Source organism: Anopheles bellator, chromosome 2, assembly GCF_943735745.2.
Source record: "Anopheles bellator chromosome 2, idAnoBellAS_SP24_06.2, whole genome shotgun sequence".
Classification (NCBI taxonomy): Eukaryota; Metazoa; Arthropoda; class Insecta; order Diptera; family Culicidae; genus Anopheles; species Anopheles bellator.
This window is the reverse complement of record NC_071286.1, coordinates 71,738,063-71,758,747: the sequence shown is the minus strand read 5'-3', so window position 1 is coordinate 71,758,747 and position 20,685 is coordinate 71,738,063. Positions and strand designations below refer to the sequence as shown.

The window sequence follows — 20,685 nt, the reverse complement described above, 5'->3', positions numbered from 1 at the left end:
TTCGAACTCGCCTTCGCTAGAATTAGTTTAGGGTTTTCCATCTCGAGACGTAATTATTTTCCTATTATTGTTATCCAGCGCACGCCACTAGACCCTCACGCCTTGGCCGAAAACGATCCGATCCGTTGCACACAGCACCCGGAGGGCAAAAGTTAGGCTATCTTGTTCGATTCCGATTACCCCTTTTTGGCCCAAAAAACTCGGTTCGGCCAACGACGCGGGCCAAATGTACATCCACGTGTCTCTGTGTGTTTGGGGGAGTTGATTGCTAACTAGCCACCCCGACATCCAGGGATAATGATGATTGAGGGCAAAAAGAGGAAGCCAAAATGGAGCGACGGACCAAAAAACTGTGCCGCAAATGAAATCAATTTTATTCCTGCCTCGCAGAGCCCTGCGGCCACGGCTGGCCGGGCCTGGGTGGCTGCTGCTTCGTTCGGGACCGGATTCCGATTCGATCGATATCACACACAACTTTCCGGGACACGGTTTGTCATTAGGAAGTCCTCAATTCCTTTCAGGTTGATTTCCGCCTCGGAGATCTCGTCGTCTCGGACGAAGCTTCGGCCTCCGGCTTTTGGTTGTTGCTGCGGCACCGACGTCGCCTGCTGCTGCTGCGGATGGTAGAACCGATCCTTATCCGGCTCCTGGTCCGGGTGCAGCTGCTGGCCCGCCGGCTGCTGGTGCTTGATGGTAAAGGACGAGCCGCCCGAGTTCATCGGTATCAGCTCTTCCTGGTGGATGTCCGTCAAGCGAGGATACTGCCCGAGGATCGGAGGACGTGCCCGTAAAAAGCATGCAAAAGGATTGGATTGGCAGAAACATAACCTCCAAAAAAGACCGAAATGTCCGAAAGAACTTACCGGTATCAGATCGGGATCCTGCTCGTCGTCGATTGTTTCTATTTTCGTCTTCGTCTTGATGCTGCTGCCGACGTTGTTCATCCACTTGGTAGCCTTCGTGGGTTTGTCCTTCTGTGTGTGTGCGCGGCAAAATGTGTCCCCGGGGAGAGAGAAAGGACGCCGATGCCGAAGGGCACAACAAGCAGGGGCAAAAACGGATGTTGTGTTGCGTTTTAGCATTAAACTTTCGGTCCAACTCGGCCCACACCAAGCGGGCCACAGAAACCCTTACCTTCGAGATGTCCACCAGCAGGAGCGTGTTTTTCGACTCCTCCGTGTACCGCTTCTCTTTGTTGATGTTTTGCTTAAGTCTTTTCGATTTCAGATAAATTCTAACGATGATGACGATAATGATCAGCACGATGGTTAGGAACAGGCCGATGAGAATGGGCGTCAGGAGTGGAGACTTGCGGTCACCCCCGGCACTGCCGGCCGCACGGTCGGTCGGGGCCACCGGTAGCGGTAGGTCGGCGATGAACACCCGCGGGCTGGTACCCTTCAGGTTGACGGAGTAGACGTACAGCTTGAGCGAATCGGGCTCGGCACGGACCAGGACTGCAGCCGGCAGCTGCTGACGGATCTCGTCGAAGGACCGAATGCTGAAGGTGGGCTCCTCGGGCCCGGTAAAGTTTATGCTGTCAATAAGGTGGACAAAGGAAAGCATTAGTGATGGGGTTGTGTTGGTTTTTTCTATGCGCCCCCAAAATTTTTGTATCGTCCTGGAACCGGTACCTGAGGCCAGCATGACGAGTCGAAACCATCTCCAGGACGAAGGACTGCTTCAGCCCACCGTCGTAGCCCGGGTGACAGCTAACGTCCAGCCCGTTGGTGAAGTTTCGCCAGGAACAGTTAATAACGGACGTTGGTAACCCTGCAAGGTTGAGGTCCAAAACAGAAATGATATTATTTTCGGTTAGTGATTTGGTTTAGAATGTCAGTCACAGGGTAGACTTGATTGCTGATTAGTATCCCGCTGTCCTAGGTCATGGCCACAATATTACAATTAAAAAAAAAGTAATTTAATAATAAGTGAACACATTTCTTGTGTTGCAATTTAATACAGTTAAGTGGCCAAAGCTTTCCGCAGATGAAATCTAGAGCAATGGATTACCAATCAGTCAAGTGTGCTTAAATGATTCTCTGTTTCCGTATCCAGTTCCATGGGAAAAATGGTACGCTTAACCGCAAGCACTCGAGAGTCATTTAGATGGAGGATTTAATGCATGTTCCGGTTCGCGAACGCTATTTGCAAAGGATAGCCGTAGCGGAATCAATCATACCGGCGGCTATCAGATGGAAAATGCACGGTTCCGCCATCGTGCCAATCTCGTTCGTGCCCCAGCAGGACAGCGTGCCGTAGTCCTGCTCGCTGGCCGGTGTGTACTGCAGCTGGCTGCTGGACCCATTGTTGGAGTACCGGTGCGGCTCGATCTCTAGCACTTCCTCGGAGTTTTCGAACCGCCAGTAGAACTTGCTGTAATAATTACAATCCGTACGGGTTAGACCGTCCACGAAGTAGCGACTGTTTGGCAACCACTCCACGCTAAGCTGAGCAAATAGTTTGGAATGGCTGCTGCTTCACCGTTCTGCGTACCTTGCGAGCGGATGCGTGATGATATCACAGCTGACGGTGATAGTTTCGTCCAGCGACACACCCATGCTGACGATCTTGTCCGTGGCACACAGTGGAACGTCTGAGGAACGAAAAAGGAGAGTATCGACAACCGTCGACCAGCATTAACTCGGTGTGTGCCGTGTAATGTGATGAAGCAGAGTCGAAAGTGGACGCAAGTAAAGAGAAACTCTGGAATGACATATTATCTGGAAACCGATAAATAATGATGGCGGAAAGTGGGACAGCGCACCACACCGAGATATGGGCATGTTATTTTTACTCCGTATGCGTAAATAAGATTGATGGGATTTTGTGTGGTAATTATGGTGCCCGGGCCGGTGTTGCTGACGGAAAACAGCATCATTTTGAATTATATTTTCGTTACACGTCGGCTTCCGCGCCATTTAAGGTAGACCGAACTTCCGAAATATTAAAGTTAAAGTCAGGTAAAGTACTAGTAAATCATTGTGCCGGTTGCGGATATTTAATGATAATGATTCCATTTGTTGGAGCTTAGAGCTAATCACCACAAATTGCCTCTCCATCAGAAGCGAGTTACGCGTGAGTGTTGGTGATTATTTTAAACTAATTTCTGTGGGCAAATATTGTCCCACTCGTCGTTCCAGTGGCCGGCATTTCAATTGCTTCAATTAGTAACAGGGGCCACAAACGAAAAGGACATTCTTACATTTGATGTTGAGCACGATTTCGTTGCTGAGCGTTTCTCCCTCGGAGTTGAGTGCGCCACACTGGTACGAACCACTCGACGAGCGCGTCACCTTCTGGATCACCAGACTCTGGTTCGAGCGGACAATTTTCGTCGACGACGAGTTCTGAGGTAGTTGCACTCCCTGCGGGGACGAGAGATAGAGAGACGAAATAAATATGCTCAACACAGCGTACAATCTGTTATCCGTCCTCGGCCACAGCTTAGTCCATCCCACAGTAGGTGGCCAGCGCTTATAAGCCATCTTGCCGATATTGGCCATATCAATTCGCAACACTCTAGGCTTCCGAGGGCTTGTCGATGAATGGTATGATCCGCTTTCCGGATCGAGAACTCGGGATTTCAGGGGTACCCTCGGAAAACGGAAGCGGCTCGAAATTATGCAAATCAGTTGTAATTGAAGATGTTTGACTAAACGTGACTCGGGGTTTGAGCACGGCCGTCCCAAAGCGCACGCACCCGAGGGCTACTTCGCGCCGCTTCGGGTTAATGGGGATAAATATCGGCACTTGCTCCATCATCAGAAGGGTACAAATTGGAAGTACACAACGGGGCCTAATTTTGTGTGCCGAACCGGGGCCCAGCGGCTGACGGGAGTGTCAGAAATTATGGATGCTAGGTCCGTGGCAATTATTATTCTTCCACCGGGGACCCCAAGAACCCGGGCCGGCTGCATGACAAATGAAAGCCACTGTGGATCGAGCAGGCAGCAGCGGACCTCAGGTACGTACATTGTGTAGCCAGGAGAGGCGTCGCCATGTCGGGTTTGATTGTATCTTGCACTCGAAGTAGATGTCGTCCCCTTCCTTGATATCGTCCATGGCGAGGGTTGAGCCGAGCTGAAGGTTCACCAGCGGAGGATCTGGTGGCGGGGGAAAAAGGCACGGTAAACGGTTAGTCGTAGGTCCCAAGGACACACCCGTGGGGGCCGCCGACAGTACTCACAGTGCACGCTGATGTTCTGGAAATGCTCGAGGAAGAGTCCGGGAACCTTGGGATTTTGTGCGCGGCAGCCGAGTAGCCGGCCGTCGTCCTCGACCGTCGGCACGAAGGTCAGCACCGAGACGGTTGTGTTGCGGATGGTGTGCTCGCGGATCCGCTTCAGCGTCTTCTTGCCCTTCGTCCACTGGATGATGGCGTTCGGTCGGGCACCGGTCGACTGGCAGACGATCTGGTACTCGCGGTGGGCGGCCAACGATTCGGTCGAGTTCAGTATCTTCACCGCCAGGGGTTTTACTGAGAAGAGCGAGAAAGATGAAAGCAACCCCTCAGACGAAGGTCTCAGACTTCGTTGGAAGGCTACAGTGGCACAGGCGTAGAGGGCCGAGCAAGCCTTCGTGCGAATTAATTTCAAGAGGTGTGTAGGTTTTTTAACGATCAATATTCAAACCGAGTCAGTGTCGTGTTGCGAAAGAAATTTGATTATTTCTATAACGTTTACCGCCCATAACGTCCGGTTTGTGAAACCATAAAGTTTTCGCGAGACTGAATGGTTCTTGTAGAACAACTTCTACCTCACTTGAGCATGTAAAAACTCCAGAGAATGGTTCGTATTGTACGTCATTCAATGAACGAACAAGGTTGTTGATAATAAGAACATCTATCGCCGGCAGTCATGCTCAATCGAACATTTTCAATTTTTAGAAAACAATTGTTGCTTGATGCGTGAAAACAATTGAAAGCCATTGATTGACCTTCAATAGGAATCTTTGAAGCAGTAGCAAAATGTAGGAAATAATGATGGAAACGACGATATATTTATAGAACTAAACGGCATCAGAGGACACCAATCGTAATGGGCAGTGTGATACCTCGTCCACAGCGTTACAAAATTCTAATTATCGATGCGATTCTGTGCTTTGAACGTTTCTTCCACAGCTTTCGATGGTACAGGAATTGGTCTGCCGACGATTCTGTCTCTGTCGTGATTGACACTTCAAATCGGTGCACGGCTTCGAAGAAATTTCGGACGTCACGTGAAGCCTCGCAAAATGGAGCGTTGGGTATTTTCAAATCTCGACGCATCATTTATTAAGGCGATCGTCAGCAACAGTCGTCTGTCCAGGTAGAGAAGGTATCTGTCGCTTCTAGAGAGCGACGACACGTGTCAGTTTCGAACTCGAAGCGCTTCTGAATTTGTGGTGACCAACAAAATGGCGTCACAGCAACGCCTTGGTATTCGGTTCATGTCATCCTCTGCACAAATTGTTTCGTGTTCGCGGGGAAAAGACCGGGCGCGGTACTTACGGTACATGTCAAGCTCGAACTTGGCGGTCCGGGGCTGCATCAGCTTCGTGTTCGACGCCTGGCACGTGAAGACCGAGTGCAGCTGCTGGCGCTGCACGGACGTCCACAGCAGGCGATTCTCGATAATGTTTCCGGTGTTCTGTTCGATCTGATTATCCACCAGATTATCGTTGATGAACCAGAGCACATCGGGCTGCGGTCTGCCTGGAACCGAAAAGGAAAGTTGGAGGAAAAAACCATTCCTGTGAATGACGATAAGCAACAGCTTGACGGTGGAAAGGAAATTGAAGGATCCTGTTTGGCGCCGTAGCTGGAACTTGGCCGGAACGATAGGAAGATCAGCTTGATCGAACGGAGATGGTCACTTCTTCGGTTGTCGTTGAAAAGTTGGACGTTCCTCCCATGGGTCGCCCCATTTCCCGGATTGAGTTGAAAGAAACGGGATTTGTTTTGTGCTTTATCGGCAAATTTTCTAGCGCTGAATGGCCAAGGGGTGTTCGTGCTCTTTCAGCATGAATCTATTTGATCGTGCGTTCTACGGTGCTGCTCTTAAGGACTTTTTCGATGGATTTATTCTCTTTAAAGGAATGAAAATCATAGCTTCTATGAAACAAATTAACATACTGAGGTAAATGCAAAGCAATGCTTGGAAACATTCAACTTTCGAAAGGACGTCGATAACTTGAATAAGTAGAAAAAGTTTTGCAAACTCTATTTTTAGGAATTTCTGTGGATTGGGTTCATTTTGTAAGCTCATCTTCATCTCGATTCCATCGATATTTGACTGTAATGCTATGCTATCTTTCGGCTGGCGGTGGTCATTTCTCGCAACCGGTTCAATCCATTACGTTTTCTGCAAAAAGTATCCCGAGAGCTGGGAACCTGAGTAGAATGCCAGAAACCGAAGCAGCAATGATTTGCTGCTGAGTGTTCGCTTTCAGAACTATTCAATAAATCCATGCTCCAGCCGGTAGCGGTCCAGCTGGCGACTCCGTTTTTTGCATGGGAAAGATTTTCCCAAGAATGCCGCAGCAGAATGTGGTTTCGTTTGAGGTCCGGGCTATTCAGAGCCCCAAACCTTCGTTGCCATTCAATCAATGTTGGATTTGCATGCAAATTCACTCTTGCGCTTAACTTTGCATTTTCCTTCTTCGGCTCCGGATGAATGGGAAACGGATCGCACCGGTGGCAACTATGCACCGGAGCGCAATGTGCGAGGAACGCCATGCGCTGCTCTAGCGTTCACTCGGTCGTTTTATAAAATAATTTTTATACGGTCCGCCCCTGGCTTTTATGTTCGCCACTCGTGGTAACGAACCGGTCCAAAGGAAAAATGAACGGACGGAGTTCCACCGAAAGGATCATTTATTCCCCTAGTCCGGTGGCGTTAGTTGATGGTGCGTTCAATTGAGTCTTTTTCGAATGGCCGACATTTTTTTTGCACATTTGTTGGTGGTCTAAAATCGCCTTTCCCACCAACAACCGGGGAGCGTTGGGGGATGCGATAGTTGTTAGTTTCTTCCGTCGGCTTAAAAAGCTAACACGTCCAGCTTCGCATCCTTACACCATCTTTTTGTCGTGTTTTAAAATTGTTTCTTTCGTGTGCAAATGAGCTGCAATTGAGTTATATTATTTAGAGAATATGCAAAAACGATCCAATTATCTTACCGCCCGTTCAGAGCAGGACTCAGAAACAGATTTTTTCGCTTCCCTCTTACTGCGTTGGCTAAGGAATAATTTTTATCTGTGTCTTATCCTTCTAACCTGTCGAACGGCTAACGGGGACGGTAAACATTGTGCAATAAATCCCTCGCTGCAACGGAAACCTGTTCCAGCTTAAGTGGATCTCGTAGAATTATACCACCACCGAGGCGCGTCAAATGGCCTGAGACCGCCATACGCTTCGGGTGCTTCATAAGCGCTAGTGCCGATCTACGGTTGAGGAGTGTCTTGCGCGTTCGACGACCAACTTTTAAGGGCCAGATAATAAACTTTCCTCTTGGCGGCTGGCGGCTGGAGGCATACTTCTCGCGCGCTTCGTTAGTCGCGCTTAGCGTTCTGTGTGTGGCGAAGCACGAAAGGATGAAAACGAAAATGCAGCCAATCCCTGGGAGAAGTATGCATTTGGGGAGTCACAGAAGAAAAAATCAAACGCCAAGCGCAGTTCGTGCAGCGCCCGAGCTTTAGACGAATTTCAAAAAATGCAAACCATCAAAGTTCACTGCGTCTCAAGTGCCAAAGGGGAACAAGTGGAACCGCCTGCTACGATACGAGAGGTAATCCGAATTATGCCATGCAAACAAGGTTTCCCCTTTCCCGTTTCCGTACGCCAGGTCTTTGTTAATCGCAGTAGCCAGGAAAGAACTCCCCGAAAAGTTGACCGACAGCTTGACGGTGAAGTTGAGCTAAAGTAAGAAGCTTGCGCTGAGCGAGATTGATTGATATTTAATCAAATCATAGAAGAGTTTTTGTCGCGAACGGAGCATAAAAGAATTTCTACTTTTTTGTCACTGTAAAGGCTTGATGGGCTGTGACCTTTACGATTGCGAATGATGGTCGCTATTGATTGCCAATTGAAAACTAATCGATAGATGATTGATCAATACGCGGATTATTTTACGTGCCGGATGGGCTAGTTGAATAAAATAAGCTTTACGATTGAAACTCGCAAAACAGACTCATTGAAATTGAAATATAAATGCGTCCTGGCGTGAAACATAAATTTAACCGAGGCTTTGCTTGAATCGCTTATTATTCAATAAACATATTATTAACCCTCCACTTTGCACTCAAGCTGAAGTTTATGATGAAAACGTGTTTATAATCCTAACTGTTTGTTGAAACTGCCCTTATTGTCCCCTGTCTGCAATAACACTCCCGGTAATACCACCGAAAAAACCGATAAAACCGCGAAAGCTGCAGGTTGTGTCCGTTCGCAGTTGCCCAAGATAAATTACCTCCAACCACGCGGCAGGTCAGCAGTATATCATCTCCTTCCTCCTTTGGTCCGATTATTGTACTATTTATGACGCGTCCCCAGCGATCCAGGATGACTGGCTGCGATGGTGGTACTGCAACGGCAAGAACGGGTAGCGTTAGAAGTGGGGCCAGCAGCATATTTCCATGTAGTGTCGTTTGAGGAGCTTCTGCAAATTCGGTGCGTTCAGGACATTGGGCAATCGTAAAAATGGAAACACTCGTTGACGAAACCGTTGACCTAAACCCCTGTCGCCGTCTGGCGTGACTGATTGTGGGAGCTTTCGGGGAAGCGGTATGATGACGGCCCACAAGACCCACAGCGAGGCCCCTTTAGGCTCTTCAGGTTGTCAATTCGTGGATTTACGCACACTGTGTACGTAACATTCGCAAAGACCACGGTAATGGAGGACCGACCACAATCTCCTTTTTGCCATAAATCTCTTTACCGCTTTATTTGGGCCCGGTGCCAGTCGTCTGCCGTGGGCCTGGAACGCTCCTTGGAGGCTTAAAGTGTCTTCCTCGTGGTGGTGGTGGTGGTGGTGCCGTTGGCGGGTTGCCATTCGGAAATGGACACAGAGATACTTACTAATCACGGTGAGATTGAAGCGAAAGCTTTGCGTTTGGCTGTTCTGAAAGTCAACCCGGCAGCGATAAATTCCCTGATCATGGCGTTTAATTTCCTGCGAAAAAATATATATATTTTCAGCCAAAGCAAAACGAAACATTTAATCACGGATGTGTCACGCCCTCACGAAACCGTGGTGGTGGGCCGAGCGCTTACGTTCAATTCCAAATACGCTGGGTCACTCTCGATCACGTAACGAGCGCGCGGTCCGAACACCTGCGGCGCCGACCAATGTTGGGCATCGGTTAACGATTTGCCACGTACGTCCAGGCTGCTCCGAGGAGGTGTTGTTGTGCCGCCCCATTTCGATGTACATGAACATTACGGAGGACGAAAGCGAAAAGGAAAACATATTATCAAGTGTAATCACATAAATGGGGTTGTGTAGGCTCATGGGTTTCAGTTCCTACGATGTTGGCCGTGAAAGTGGTCCCGACAAACGATTTGTATCGTCTTGATAAATTAGATTTTTATTCTGGCATGTATTTTTTGTGCTTATAGAACATAATTAATTTTCTTGTACTTGATATAACGAATCACATCTTTAAACAGTTAAATGTTCATCTTTTTGCGGTACTAAGCATCGGTATAACATAGACACACAGTATTCGCATTGGACAGTGGCCACTATTACATCTCTGCTAAGGTTAATCCTTCCTTAAGGACACTAGATGAGTCCGAGTGCTCCGTTTAGCCCTAGGACCCACAATAGACCACAATTTTAAAAAGGTTTTCTACATTTTGCCATCGAAAAAGCTATTCTTATTAATATTTGCCATTCGTCCACTTCGGGCATACCGTAACCGAATAGATTTGTCATTCAAAGCTTGGGAGTGGGGAAGTGGCATATCATGTCGGGCCGTAGAGATAAAATCCCAGCCACCCAAACACCCATCAGCCATCATCTACACGCCAGCCGGGGCCGGGCAGCAAGGGTTGTTTGTGGTATCCCTTTTTTAATCTCAGCGTCCTGAGCGTCCACCCAACTAGGATCGCAAAGTCCACCGCTTAAGCTCTGTCCATCGGGCCAGCAGTCTGGTCTGGAATCGAGTAAAGGGTGACCGGCTATCTGTCCGTGACGTTTGGTGTTACTTTTTGCCGTTGATCCACACCCGGCATCGTTTGCCGACAAAAACCACAACTAACGCGAAACAATTTATCTTCCGTTTAAGCTCCGAGCGGGTCAAACGTCCACGGATTTCTAGCAGCGAGACAGTTTTATTAAACGGGGTCTGGTTCGATCGTGCGCCCTTACAAGGCTCACAATATCTCGAACTGTCCCGCGCCGGATGCTGATATGTCCGAGAGGTTCAAACGATAAACAAAAGGATAAACGGTGCCAGCTTACTGGGCCAGCCATCGATACGTCGGTGACCAGTTCTCGGACACTCCGGAAAATGTCAAACACAATAGAAAAAAAAGGCGACTCCACCAAGGGGCCACCCCATGGTGGTCGTGTAGTTCGATGGGTGCTTTCCCCACATCTCTGTCGAGATGTTGTTTGTGTGCATTTGACCATCCATGGGCAGGAAACTATTCCGTACCACTCGAGACCCCGGATATCCCCGGAGATGACTTCCGAACAATAAGATAATCCTTGCCGGGTTGATAAGGAAAAATTGTCTTTTGTCTCGAATGCGGCACTTTGCCGGAAACTCTGCACAGATCGGACAGCTGAGGCTTCAGTGCTTTCGCTCCTTTTCCTCTCTTTCCGGGCCAAGATTGGGGGCTCCACACATAATCATCAAAGTGCTACCGGTTCAGGGAGTACAGAGTGTCAGTAATGGGGTGATGACCAGTCGCTACCGCCACGTTGTGGAACCCTCTCAACAATATTCCTAAATCTTTCTGCCACATACACCCGCGCGCGGGTAGAGCTACTTTCTCTTTCCTACTTCCTGGCCTTCCGGTTTTCGCCACATTTACTTCACTTTCCCATTTACTCGATGTGCGTTTGAGAGGAAAGTTTTTCGAAAGAAGGAGTGTGCGAGAATGGCCCGACTCCTGTCAACGTTACTGGGTCGTAACCACGCCAAGGTTCCCTCCCAGAACTAGCCCTTTAGCTTCTGACTCGTGTCGTTCACTTAATCGTCCTGGACGTTGCTTTTATAGTCCTGCGGAGATGCGGAGGTTAAAAGAGAGAGAGAGAGAGACAGAGAGAGAGAGCGGGTGAAAAGAGAAGGCTCTCAAGAGACTCCGAAGGGCCGGCTGGCTCACGGCTGGCCAGCAGGATATCCTGGAGGGAAATTGTGTCCGAGTGATTCTATATAAATTGTTATCTTTTTATTATCGTTTCCGTTTTTGTTGCTCCATCGTTTTTAGTCCGTCAGCCTCCGATCCGGCTTCCCATGGCGAGGCCGGCCGAATCAGGTCGAAAGGATGCCCCCACCCGGGCGAATGGTTGGTCAGTTGGTACGGACTTTTGCTAGCCGACCACACATCCGGTGCCGTGGAATCACCGAAGCGGACACCGGCAGTGCAATTGTTGGGATATTTTGGACCAACAAAAGGATTCCAAAGGATCATCCCGCCAGCCCGGGGGGGGCATGGCCCTTGGGGCGCGAGTTAGTCCTCTGGAATGAGCTATCCTCCCGCTAGCATGTGGAGAGAACGACACGCGGAGCGGAGATATGTTTAAGAAAGATTTATTTAACACCAACCACAAACTACCACGGAGGCACGGGCAGTCAGGGGCTCGGGGATAACGGGGGGCGTCGAGTTGAGAAAGTGTCAAAAAAAATTAATTAATTTGTTTGTTTGTAACCGGAGCCCGGACCGGAATTTCCGGAGACGATAACACCGGTCACGGCAATCTTGTGAGGGCGCAATGTGTGCAAAAAAGCTCGGCAAGTCTACAGAACAACTGCTAACAATGGATTCCTTTTTCCGGGTCGCTGAAAATATGTTAAAGATTACCATCTGACCGTCGGAATGAGGTTTGCGGTTAAGTGGGTTCGTTTTGACTCCTGGGGTCACTTAGCCCTTCGAGACTGCCATCGCCGTTGCCGGGATGGTTTAATTAGAGCCCATACGTTACGTCATTGCTCTCTTCCCACTTCTGGCGCATTGCGGACTTGTGATTGCAGAGCTTAGGCCACAATAATTGAAACTAGAAAAAGGGTGAATGAAAGGAATCGAACATAACTGGGATTTCGGTTTGAGTTTTGCTACATAGCCCCACGGACTAAGATTGAGAACTGGCGTCATTCGAAACACGAATATTGATTTGAGTGATTTCCAATCATTAGAAAACACCTGATGGCAGTAACTTTTTACAAAACACCAATAAACGGAAAGTAAACTTGTTGCCGAAGCGCTTCCCTCCCCGGCAGAGTAATAAATCTTCTCCTTTTACGTTCTCCTGCACCAAGCCATTCCTATCGACTACCCGTTCTGCGGTTGGTAAAAGGAAACCTTTCGTGACATTGGTGGTTAAACGGGGTTTCCGGGTTTATTGAATGTCTCATATATCCACACTTGCCCCCTCCGCTGGCTCCAGTTCCTTGAGGCGACACAAAATGTCGTCAATTTGCCCGATTGGTCTCTCCGCAGTTTCCACCGGGACACTATAAATTTGCCTTCCATTGTTTGCGGACAACCCCGGGGCAACCGCCACCGGTTGGGTGTTTCCCTCGTCTGGGTTGGGTTATCGTGACCGCCTGCACCTGGAACTGCATTGCTGCAGCTAACGAGTGGAACCGGAAGCGATGGCGAATATTTATGTTGGCCTCAGCCTCTTCCAAGGCGAAACGAGAGAGAAAAATGTTGCTGGCCTCGTTTTTAGGGGTTCGCGGGAAAACCACTGGCCCGATTCTTGGGAGTAAAGCTCCCAAAGCACGTCCGGAACGACTTCAGTTGCTTAAGGTACTCTCGCCAGCCTCCGGATGGGAGCGAATAGAAAGAAGAAAAAATCGTCTTCTTTTCTACCAAAGACGCTGCAGGCAAATGCAGTTCTGCACCCAAAGCACAGCCCATTGCAGCAGCATCTTGCCGCCGGTTGTAATTTATTTCGGTTTTATATTTCATGAGGTGTAAAATGAGGTTTGTCTGTCGAATGGTGGTCGGTCTGTGCAGGTCTGCGGAGACTTACTTTTTATCTTTAAGGTGCGGTTTAAAAGAAACACTCGAACACTCGACCTGCGGCAACTTCTTGCAATGGAATCTTGAGTTGCCTTGGCCGATACCATTTGTCCAAACGCGCGAATCTCTGACTACGACTTCAGCAAATATTTTCAATGTGATGGCACTCCACTTGATCTACTACTTTAGGAGATTGTTAATGTGTTGAACATATTGAGCTATGACTTCCACGAAATATTTTTTATTTGCCATCTTCAGGATGCCTAACCATCAATAAACAATGTCCGTCGTTTTCTTTAATTACAAGCGATCGATCTGGGAAAGATTTTTTCTTTGATGTAAAAGGCCATTTTGTGCCAACAATGCCCTTTCCAGCGCTAGATATTACTTTTTCAACAAGCTACTTTGTCCAGTGTTGGTCCCCCGCTTGAAAGGCCACACCATGGCCACTGCCCGGATGAAGAACGTTCTGCCACTTACCTGTACAGAGGGATGCCGGCGTTGTCCCGGAACCAAAGCACCATATTGATTTTGTCCCGGTTCGATGCTAGAAGCGGACAGTACAGCACTGCCTGATGGTCCTCGATTGCTTCCACGTCCGTGGTTTTGACTGCGGACCGGAAAGAAAGGAAGATGATGGTGCCGTAGCTTTAGTGTTCGGTGGCACAAGTAATAATCTTTGTCGGTGTTTAAAGCTTAAGGGCAAAAGAAGGACCGCTGCTCACAGATAAAGATTTACGGTCCATGAAAGAAATCCAGTGGATGTTGTTAATGCTCAGAATGAGGTACTTTCAGGTGGAAATCAAAATCATTGCAAAACGGTAATTATCTAAAGTTATCAAACAGTCATCAAAATCACATCAAACGAATGGACGCCAATAAATAGCATCATGTTTTTCGACGAAAATCGAGATCATTGAACCATCAGGTTCAGGTTCAAACGAATCAGGTCTAGAACGATCTGTCAGTCCTTTCTGCGGCCACGTAACCCCCGAACCGGAGTGTATAAATGTCAATATTCTAATTTTCCACTTGAAAGCCACAAACACCCAGCCGTGGGCCGGTAGATTATCGAACCGGATCAGCGCAGGAAACTGCCGGACTATCAACACGTCGAGGCCCACGCCGGATCGGAGGGTTCCAGCGATCGTTAGATACACCCCACGCGACTAACCGCACGGGGTCACAGGCCACAGGACTATAACGCATCGGCGAAGTGGGCCGCAATAAAAGCCATTTGCAAAAGCGAATGCCCTCCAACGTCGGCCTCCGGGTCAGGCCGTGGACCGAGGGATGCAAAATGGATGTGGATGATAAAAATAAAATTTTATAGTTTACCATAAAACATTCGTCCGTCCGTCCGTGGTTTGGTGGGCGCGCTGGGTGTGGCTGGGATTGGCCGGTACACGGCCAAACTAAAGACCAAATGGGGACCGAGAATACCAGCAGAAGCACTTTGGGCACCCACGGGTTCCATTGTAAATGGTTCGCGATTTTCAACTGTTATTTTGGGGGCGATTTTGAGAATCGTGATGAGAAGGGACTGCAAATGCAACCTAAACCGGCATGAAGCAAGTATGCCCCCCCCCGGAACGGGCAAGACTCGGTGGCGAATCTTTGCTTCGTGACACGGTCGTCAAGTATGCTTCGAAGACTTTCATTCCGCAGTGTTGGTGGTCGTGTCCACATTGGGCAGCCGCGGACCGCGGTGGAGAATATAAATACGTTTTATGGGTGCGTTTTAGGGATGCTGGTTTTTGTTTCTTTCTTTCTTCGAGGGGTCAGTGGGGTCGCTTGGCTTTCGGACAGCATCGGAGGAGCATTATGCTGTCCTGTAGTCCCTCCTACCGGAAGGTGTCCGGAGCATGATTTTTCAATTTAATGGACCCCTTCTGAGCAGGGTAGGTAGGTAGCGCCAGAGTGGTGCGCTGGGTCTTGTCCAGGGCCAGTGATTGCGTGTTGCTTATTTACGGCCCCGCGTTGACATTAAACTTTATTTGGCATGGCAGTTAAGGTACCGGGAAGTGCAATGTAGCGAAAATATGCTTTTATCGGCCCTAAATCAGGGTAACAATGTTGGATTAGGATTATCAGCATTAATGCGCCGACATAAAGATGTTTTGTTTTCGTTTTAGCAGTTCTTGCTAAACTTGTAATGTCGCCGACTGATTTCTTAATCGTGCCTAAATCTATAGGTTGGTCTGGATTTGGTTGTTGTTTATTAAATTATTTATCATTTAAATTATCGTTATACGGAAAATAATGTCTCAATTCTTCAGTTTTATGGACAAATCACGTTAGCATTATGTTGTGTATAATTCATACGATTTAACATTTAAACACCGGATTTTATCTCTGTTTTACTGTTCCACCGATGGAGCCCCTCTTTAAAAGAAACAATTTCATTCGGAAGCCCGGCAAATACGTTTCGAGCACAGTTTTATTCTAATGATGACTGGCTTTTAGTTAGTGTTCGTTTGCTTCGACGCCAAACCATTCCTCACTTTGGACCCCGCAGCAGATGCCTCTACTGGGCCCGGCTCTACTGGTCTTAACCGGTGTTGAGAGCTGGATATAATTTAATTTTCTGCTCAACTTCTTCGCACAACTTGCCTTCGTGTGCGGTTAACCGAAAAGTAGAACGGGAGTGAAGGACAAAAAAAAGGAAAGGGCTTACTCTCGGCACCACTCTCGGCAGTGCAGCCACCCTACAATTAGCTGCCTAGCGTGGCCGCCGACAATAAGGATCGGCCACCAAATTGTGCAGTCACTCGGATGGCCTCCAGAAGCTGCACGAATTGCATTTGTCGGTGAGTGGTCGGCGGCGAGTTTTAAGCTGCCGGGAGCGTGGTGAGTCTTTTTGGTGGTCACCGCCACCGTGCGAGGCTCGAAGCTTTTATCATCGCCACGACAGAGCGTTAAATAAAATAATGTTAAAAAAGTTGGAGAACCGAAAAAAATCAATGGAACAGCACTACGAATACCAATCGGACGAGCGATGTTCCGGCCGAAATGAGAAAGAACACGGACACCAACAACGATCCGAACGAACATAATCAGCTTTTATTCTGGCGAGCTGGCCATTCGCTTGCGACTTTAATTGAGGCAAAAGTTTTTCTCTCCAATGTTTTCCCCATTCATTGCGGAACCAGTTTTTATGCTTTCATCGGAAAAGCAAGTTTCCCCGAGTTTCGGTGCCGAGGCCTTCGGGCCCATAGATGACAGCTTGATTATGGTGAAAACATAATTTGTCTTCATTAGAAAAGCAGAGGGAGAACAGAGACGGCCAGAGGGGTGCTGGGACATTTAAGCCTTCCGTTTCCGGCTCCCCAACGGTCCGGTCCGAGGGCACAAAAAAGGTGTTTCGCGAAATCTCGATGAAAGGTCCATTAACGGGTTCTGCTGGAATCGGTTCGTATTGGCTTAGCACAAGATAAGAACTCGGCGGCGTTGGGTGAAGGCTACAAAATACTTTGCAAATGTTTTGTTTCATTCGAAGGGACTTTCAATTTACTCCAACCCGTTGTGTGACATTTAACGCGTTAAACCTTCCAACCTACGGTAATTGGTCGAAAAATGGTCCGAAATGTTGACCGAGTCACAAATCACCATGCTAAAGGGCCTAATGCTTCATGCTTCAGCGTTTATGGAGGAATTAAAAGTTTGCCCTCCAGAATTTGGGTCTAACAATCAATCTTTTATCAATCAGTATTAAATGTACAGATACCCAGGCTGAACGACGATTTAAGAAACATTCAAACGTAGATGATTCAATTTTCAATTAAAATTACAGTAGCGCAATCCGATCGCGTAATTGCGAGCATCCAGTGTCGGAATTCAGTGAAACCACACCGGGAATGCGATATGTGGAGTCACGGGCTCAACCACGATCGTGGCCTCTGGCGAATCGGAGAATTTAATTAACGATAATCAAACCCCCGTTTCGCTCTCGCTCTGTTCTGTTTGATGTTTGTTTACAAACGAATAAAATGGCGACGAACGAAACAGGTTCCCTTGGGGCTGGAATGTCGTCTTTTTCCGAGAGACACAGGAGACGAAACCTTTTGATTAAAATCACCTGCCCGTAACGGACGGGAATTGGACAAAAAAAACAACCGACGATTCATAAGAAGCGCCAATCTTCCAAGCGATGTTTCTTTCCATTCCTCCGACGAGGAATGGGTTAAGACCGTACACAAAAGTGGTGTATCAAGATGACAACTTTTGGGTCGATTTTATTCAACAAAACCCGTTCTACAGGGACTCATGTAGATTCGAGTGAACGGCTGAGCGGGTCTCGGAAATCGAGTTATTTTGGAATGCCGACGCAGACAACTCCCATTATAAGAAATTAAATTCAACTGACTAAAGGCAGATATTACCCCGACTGGCTCCATTTAGCTGCTAATGTTCGTGCCACCATAACTGCTTTTTTGTGGGTTCAATCGCCCTGCTCAACATACGGCACCCGGCCGACGGGATGGATGTAGCGACCGGGTAGGTATTATGCACGAGCAATAAGCAAATGCTACGCAACGAAGGACCATTTCTACGTCAGTGCGTCCCTTTGCCGGTGGTGAATGATGGAGAAAATCGCAAAATAGGAAAAACACCTTCGCTAAAGCTTCCCGCATGAGAATGGCTCTGATTTGTGCCACTCAAGCGTGTTACGAGCGAGAAAGCAGGACCGCCGAAGAGGTGAAAACGATGGAAACAGAGTAGCCCCATGGCAAAGGACATACACATTGGGCTCACTCGCGGGGTACGGTACCGAAGGAGGAAGAGCGAATGGCGCAATGGTTTCCAGGTGGAAAACTTAATCAAGAAAAGCGGAAAGCTTTTGAAGTATGGCAAAGGAGGGCACATTCGCGCGGATGTCGGTTGAGCTTCGCCCGCGCTCGTTCGCCGTACACTCAAACCCCGAGAACTTTGTACTCTGCTGCCCGGGAAATGTCCTCGATCCAACCACACCGTACACGGGGAACCATTATAAAAATGAGCAACGATGTAATTGCAGAATCACTGGGGCGCCTTTCCAGGGGCACCTTTCTTGTCCAATTCAATCTGCCGCCTGGGGAGTTTGCGACCTCCGCTAATTGAGTCAGAAGACCGACGTGGTGACCGTGTTGCGCCGTGCGCTAAGACTCGCAGTGTATTAGATTTCGAAAGTTCGTTACTTCGTTCGTTGCTAATTTGTATTAAAACATTTTTCTCTTCTACAACTCATTTCCGAGCGAAATAAGCTCCGGCCTCGGACTGTTGTCGTCGTCGTTGTTGGTTACGCATTTCGCGGGGAACATCAAGGGCTTGCCGTAAGAAATGAAATAAAAATAAGAAAGCGGAACACAACGCTGGGGGTGGTGAAAAATGGGCTCGTTGTCGGGAGGATGTGTGTAGATTGATGGGGTCCACCTCGTCTGCATCGCGGTGGTTGTGGGCGATAATCGTCTGCCCAACTTCAGGTAAATCGCTTCCAGCGGAAGACCGTAATGCGATTTGTGAGTTGGGCCACGGCCACGACTCGCAGACCTCGTGAGTGAGTGATTTAGGCGGAAGTTAAGTGCGCTATTATTTGCTTCATAAAAACCAACATTATGTTTATTTAAATTGTTCCCAAAATGGCGATGGGCGTGAGTTTTGGGTATATTTACGGCGTACTTCATGTTTGCATTGCAGTCTCATGCCAATGTGCTTGAATATTTTTCAGTTTGATCATAAAAGGCAATGTCTGTCAAAACAATGATCAGTTAACTTATTGTAGAAAAACTCAATATTTACACAGAGTAACAGATGGACGAGTATCGATAACCGTGTTGTCAGTTTTCCACCAAAGCTCTATCCACACAGTGGAAAATTTACGGAAAATTGAATGGTTTTCCTCCGTGTGCATTAAATTAAGGTTTCTTCCTCCCCAATAGTTGGTGGTTCAAATACGGAACAGCTTGTGAACCAAAAATTATGCAAATCTCTCCGAATCAAGTCGGGCGAATTTACATAACGCCGCTCTTGCCGAATCGGCCAGACACAATCGCATAAGTCATCTGCACCTTAAAATGCAATGCCAACACTTTAATATCCGTCTTCAACACACACTTCGGGCATCGAACGGGGGGGGGGGGGTGGCCTCGGTAAAGTTTGGGATATAATTTGCCGTCCAAGCAAGGGGCCAACTTGGCCACGGTATAACACGGCACGGGGATTTGATTGAAAATTCGCAAGTGCTAAAATTTTGCATAAACTCGATCACCCTTCTCCGTACGCCTCATGCGCTTCCGAGGCAACATCGTTGTGCAAACATGAAAGGGGCTGATGGCCATATTGGAATCGAGGCAGCAGCACGTGGACACGGTCCCGATCATTATCATAAAATATTTATACCTACAGTAAAATCTAGATGATATCGCCCGCCCGGCTACCTGCACACTCTAGTATCCTGGCTCGATGGAATGTCGTGCCTATTTCGGGGTGTGCGAGCTATAGACTGGCCTTACTATCATGGGCCGTGGCTTATAAATTACGTGCCCTCCGATGTTTGCCAAGGTTCGTGTATTAAAGCGATGGATGGCGTTTTACGATCGATATGCTGTGCTTCACAACGTCTATTCACCAAAAACTCACTGTATCTTTTCTCACCAAAATAATGTTTAGAAAGCAAACAGACTAAACCCAATCTGCGAACAGTAGATTGTAGTGCAGACAAAAGTAGCCATAACTGTTATATTCTCGAAGTTACTAGACCTCCACAGCACAGCGAAGCATAAGTTTCTTGTCAATCTTCCTCAGCAACTCGAAGTCCTCTTCTTGGAGAATCAACAACAAGTCACATTTAAACTGATCGTAGCCACTTCAACTTCCCTCGAGGCGACTATCTTCAGCGTGACTTAATAACGGAAGGACGCCCGGAAAACTTGGCCGAGCTCAGCTGTCCCATAGTTTCGCCTCGCTGTCACCATTATTACTTCTCCACTTTTGGCTGGAGTCCGTCCACCGTGGTGGTGCATAAACATTATTATCTCCCTAATGGCCACTATGAAATCTCAATTACTTACCAAAGTTTTCCTTCTCATTGCGTGGATGCGCCGAGATGGTTCCGGCGAACAAGAGAAGCAATAGAAACAGCGGAAACCGAGTACTCCAAGAACGGCGACCGGTGCCCCGGAAATGATGGTGGTAGCTGCCCCGGCTGCTGCCGCTGCTGGTCGCTTCCGGCTGCAGGTTCCCGACGTCCGCAGCTACCGCGAGTACCGTTGCAGGATGTTGCTGAACATCGCACGCCGGTCGATTAATGGTCATTGTTGGCGGGCTCGGTCATGTTTGATTTCGTGCGGCGGGTTCAGCATGCATCGCGTCTCGGAGTGGGCCGTGCCCGGTCCTGATGCGTCGTAGGCAGTCGTTGTCCGGCGTTTGCCAAGGGGTTTCGCTGGCAGCACATATCGTCTCACACGCGATGCATTTAACGGCGGTGCGCACGAACCTATCTACGGAAATTGAAACTCGCCGTACTATTCGA

The 20,685-nt window shown here is 48.2% G+C and overlaps 1 protein-coding gene across 1 annotated transcript; it reads right to left on the bottom strand.

Moving 5' to 3' along the window:
- Positions 1 to 262: 262 nt before the first annotated feature.
- On the bottom strand, positions 263 to 20,468 carry LOC131210703 (nephrin-like). The gene is made up of 15 exons (XM_058203984.1): positions 20,225 to 20,468; positions 13,656 to 13,785; positions 9,252 to 9,366; positions 9,057 to 9,150; positions 8,449 to 8,562; positions 5,492 to 5,695; positions 4,190 to 4,480; positions 3,976 to 4,106; positions 3,206 to 3,368; positions 2,497 to 2,596; positions 2,183 to 2,376; positions 1,635 to 1,773; positions 1,135 to 1,537; positions 864 to 974; positions 263 to 761 (listed from the first exon to the last, which is right to left on the bottom strand). The coding sequence occupies exons 1-15, from the start codon at positions 20,466 to 20,468 to the stop codon at positions 465 to 467; spliced, it is 2,730 nt and encodes a 909-aa protein (XP_058059967.1). The 3' UTR covers positions 263 to 464.
- Positions 20,469 to 20,685: the final 217 nt, after the last annotated feature.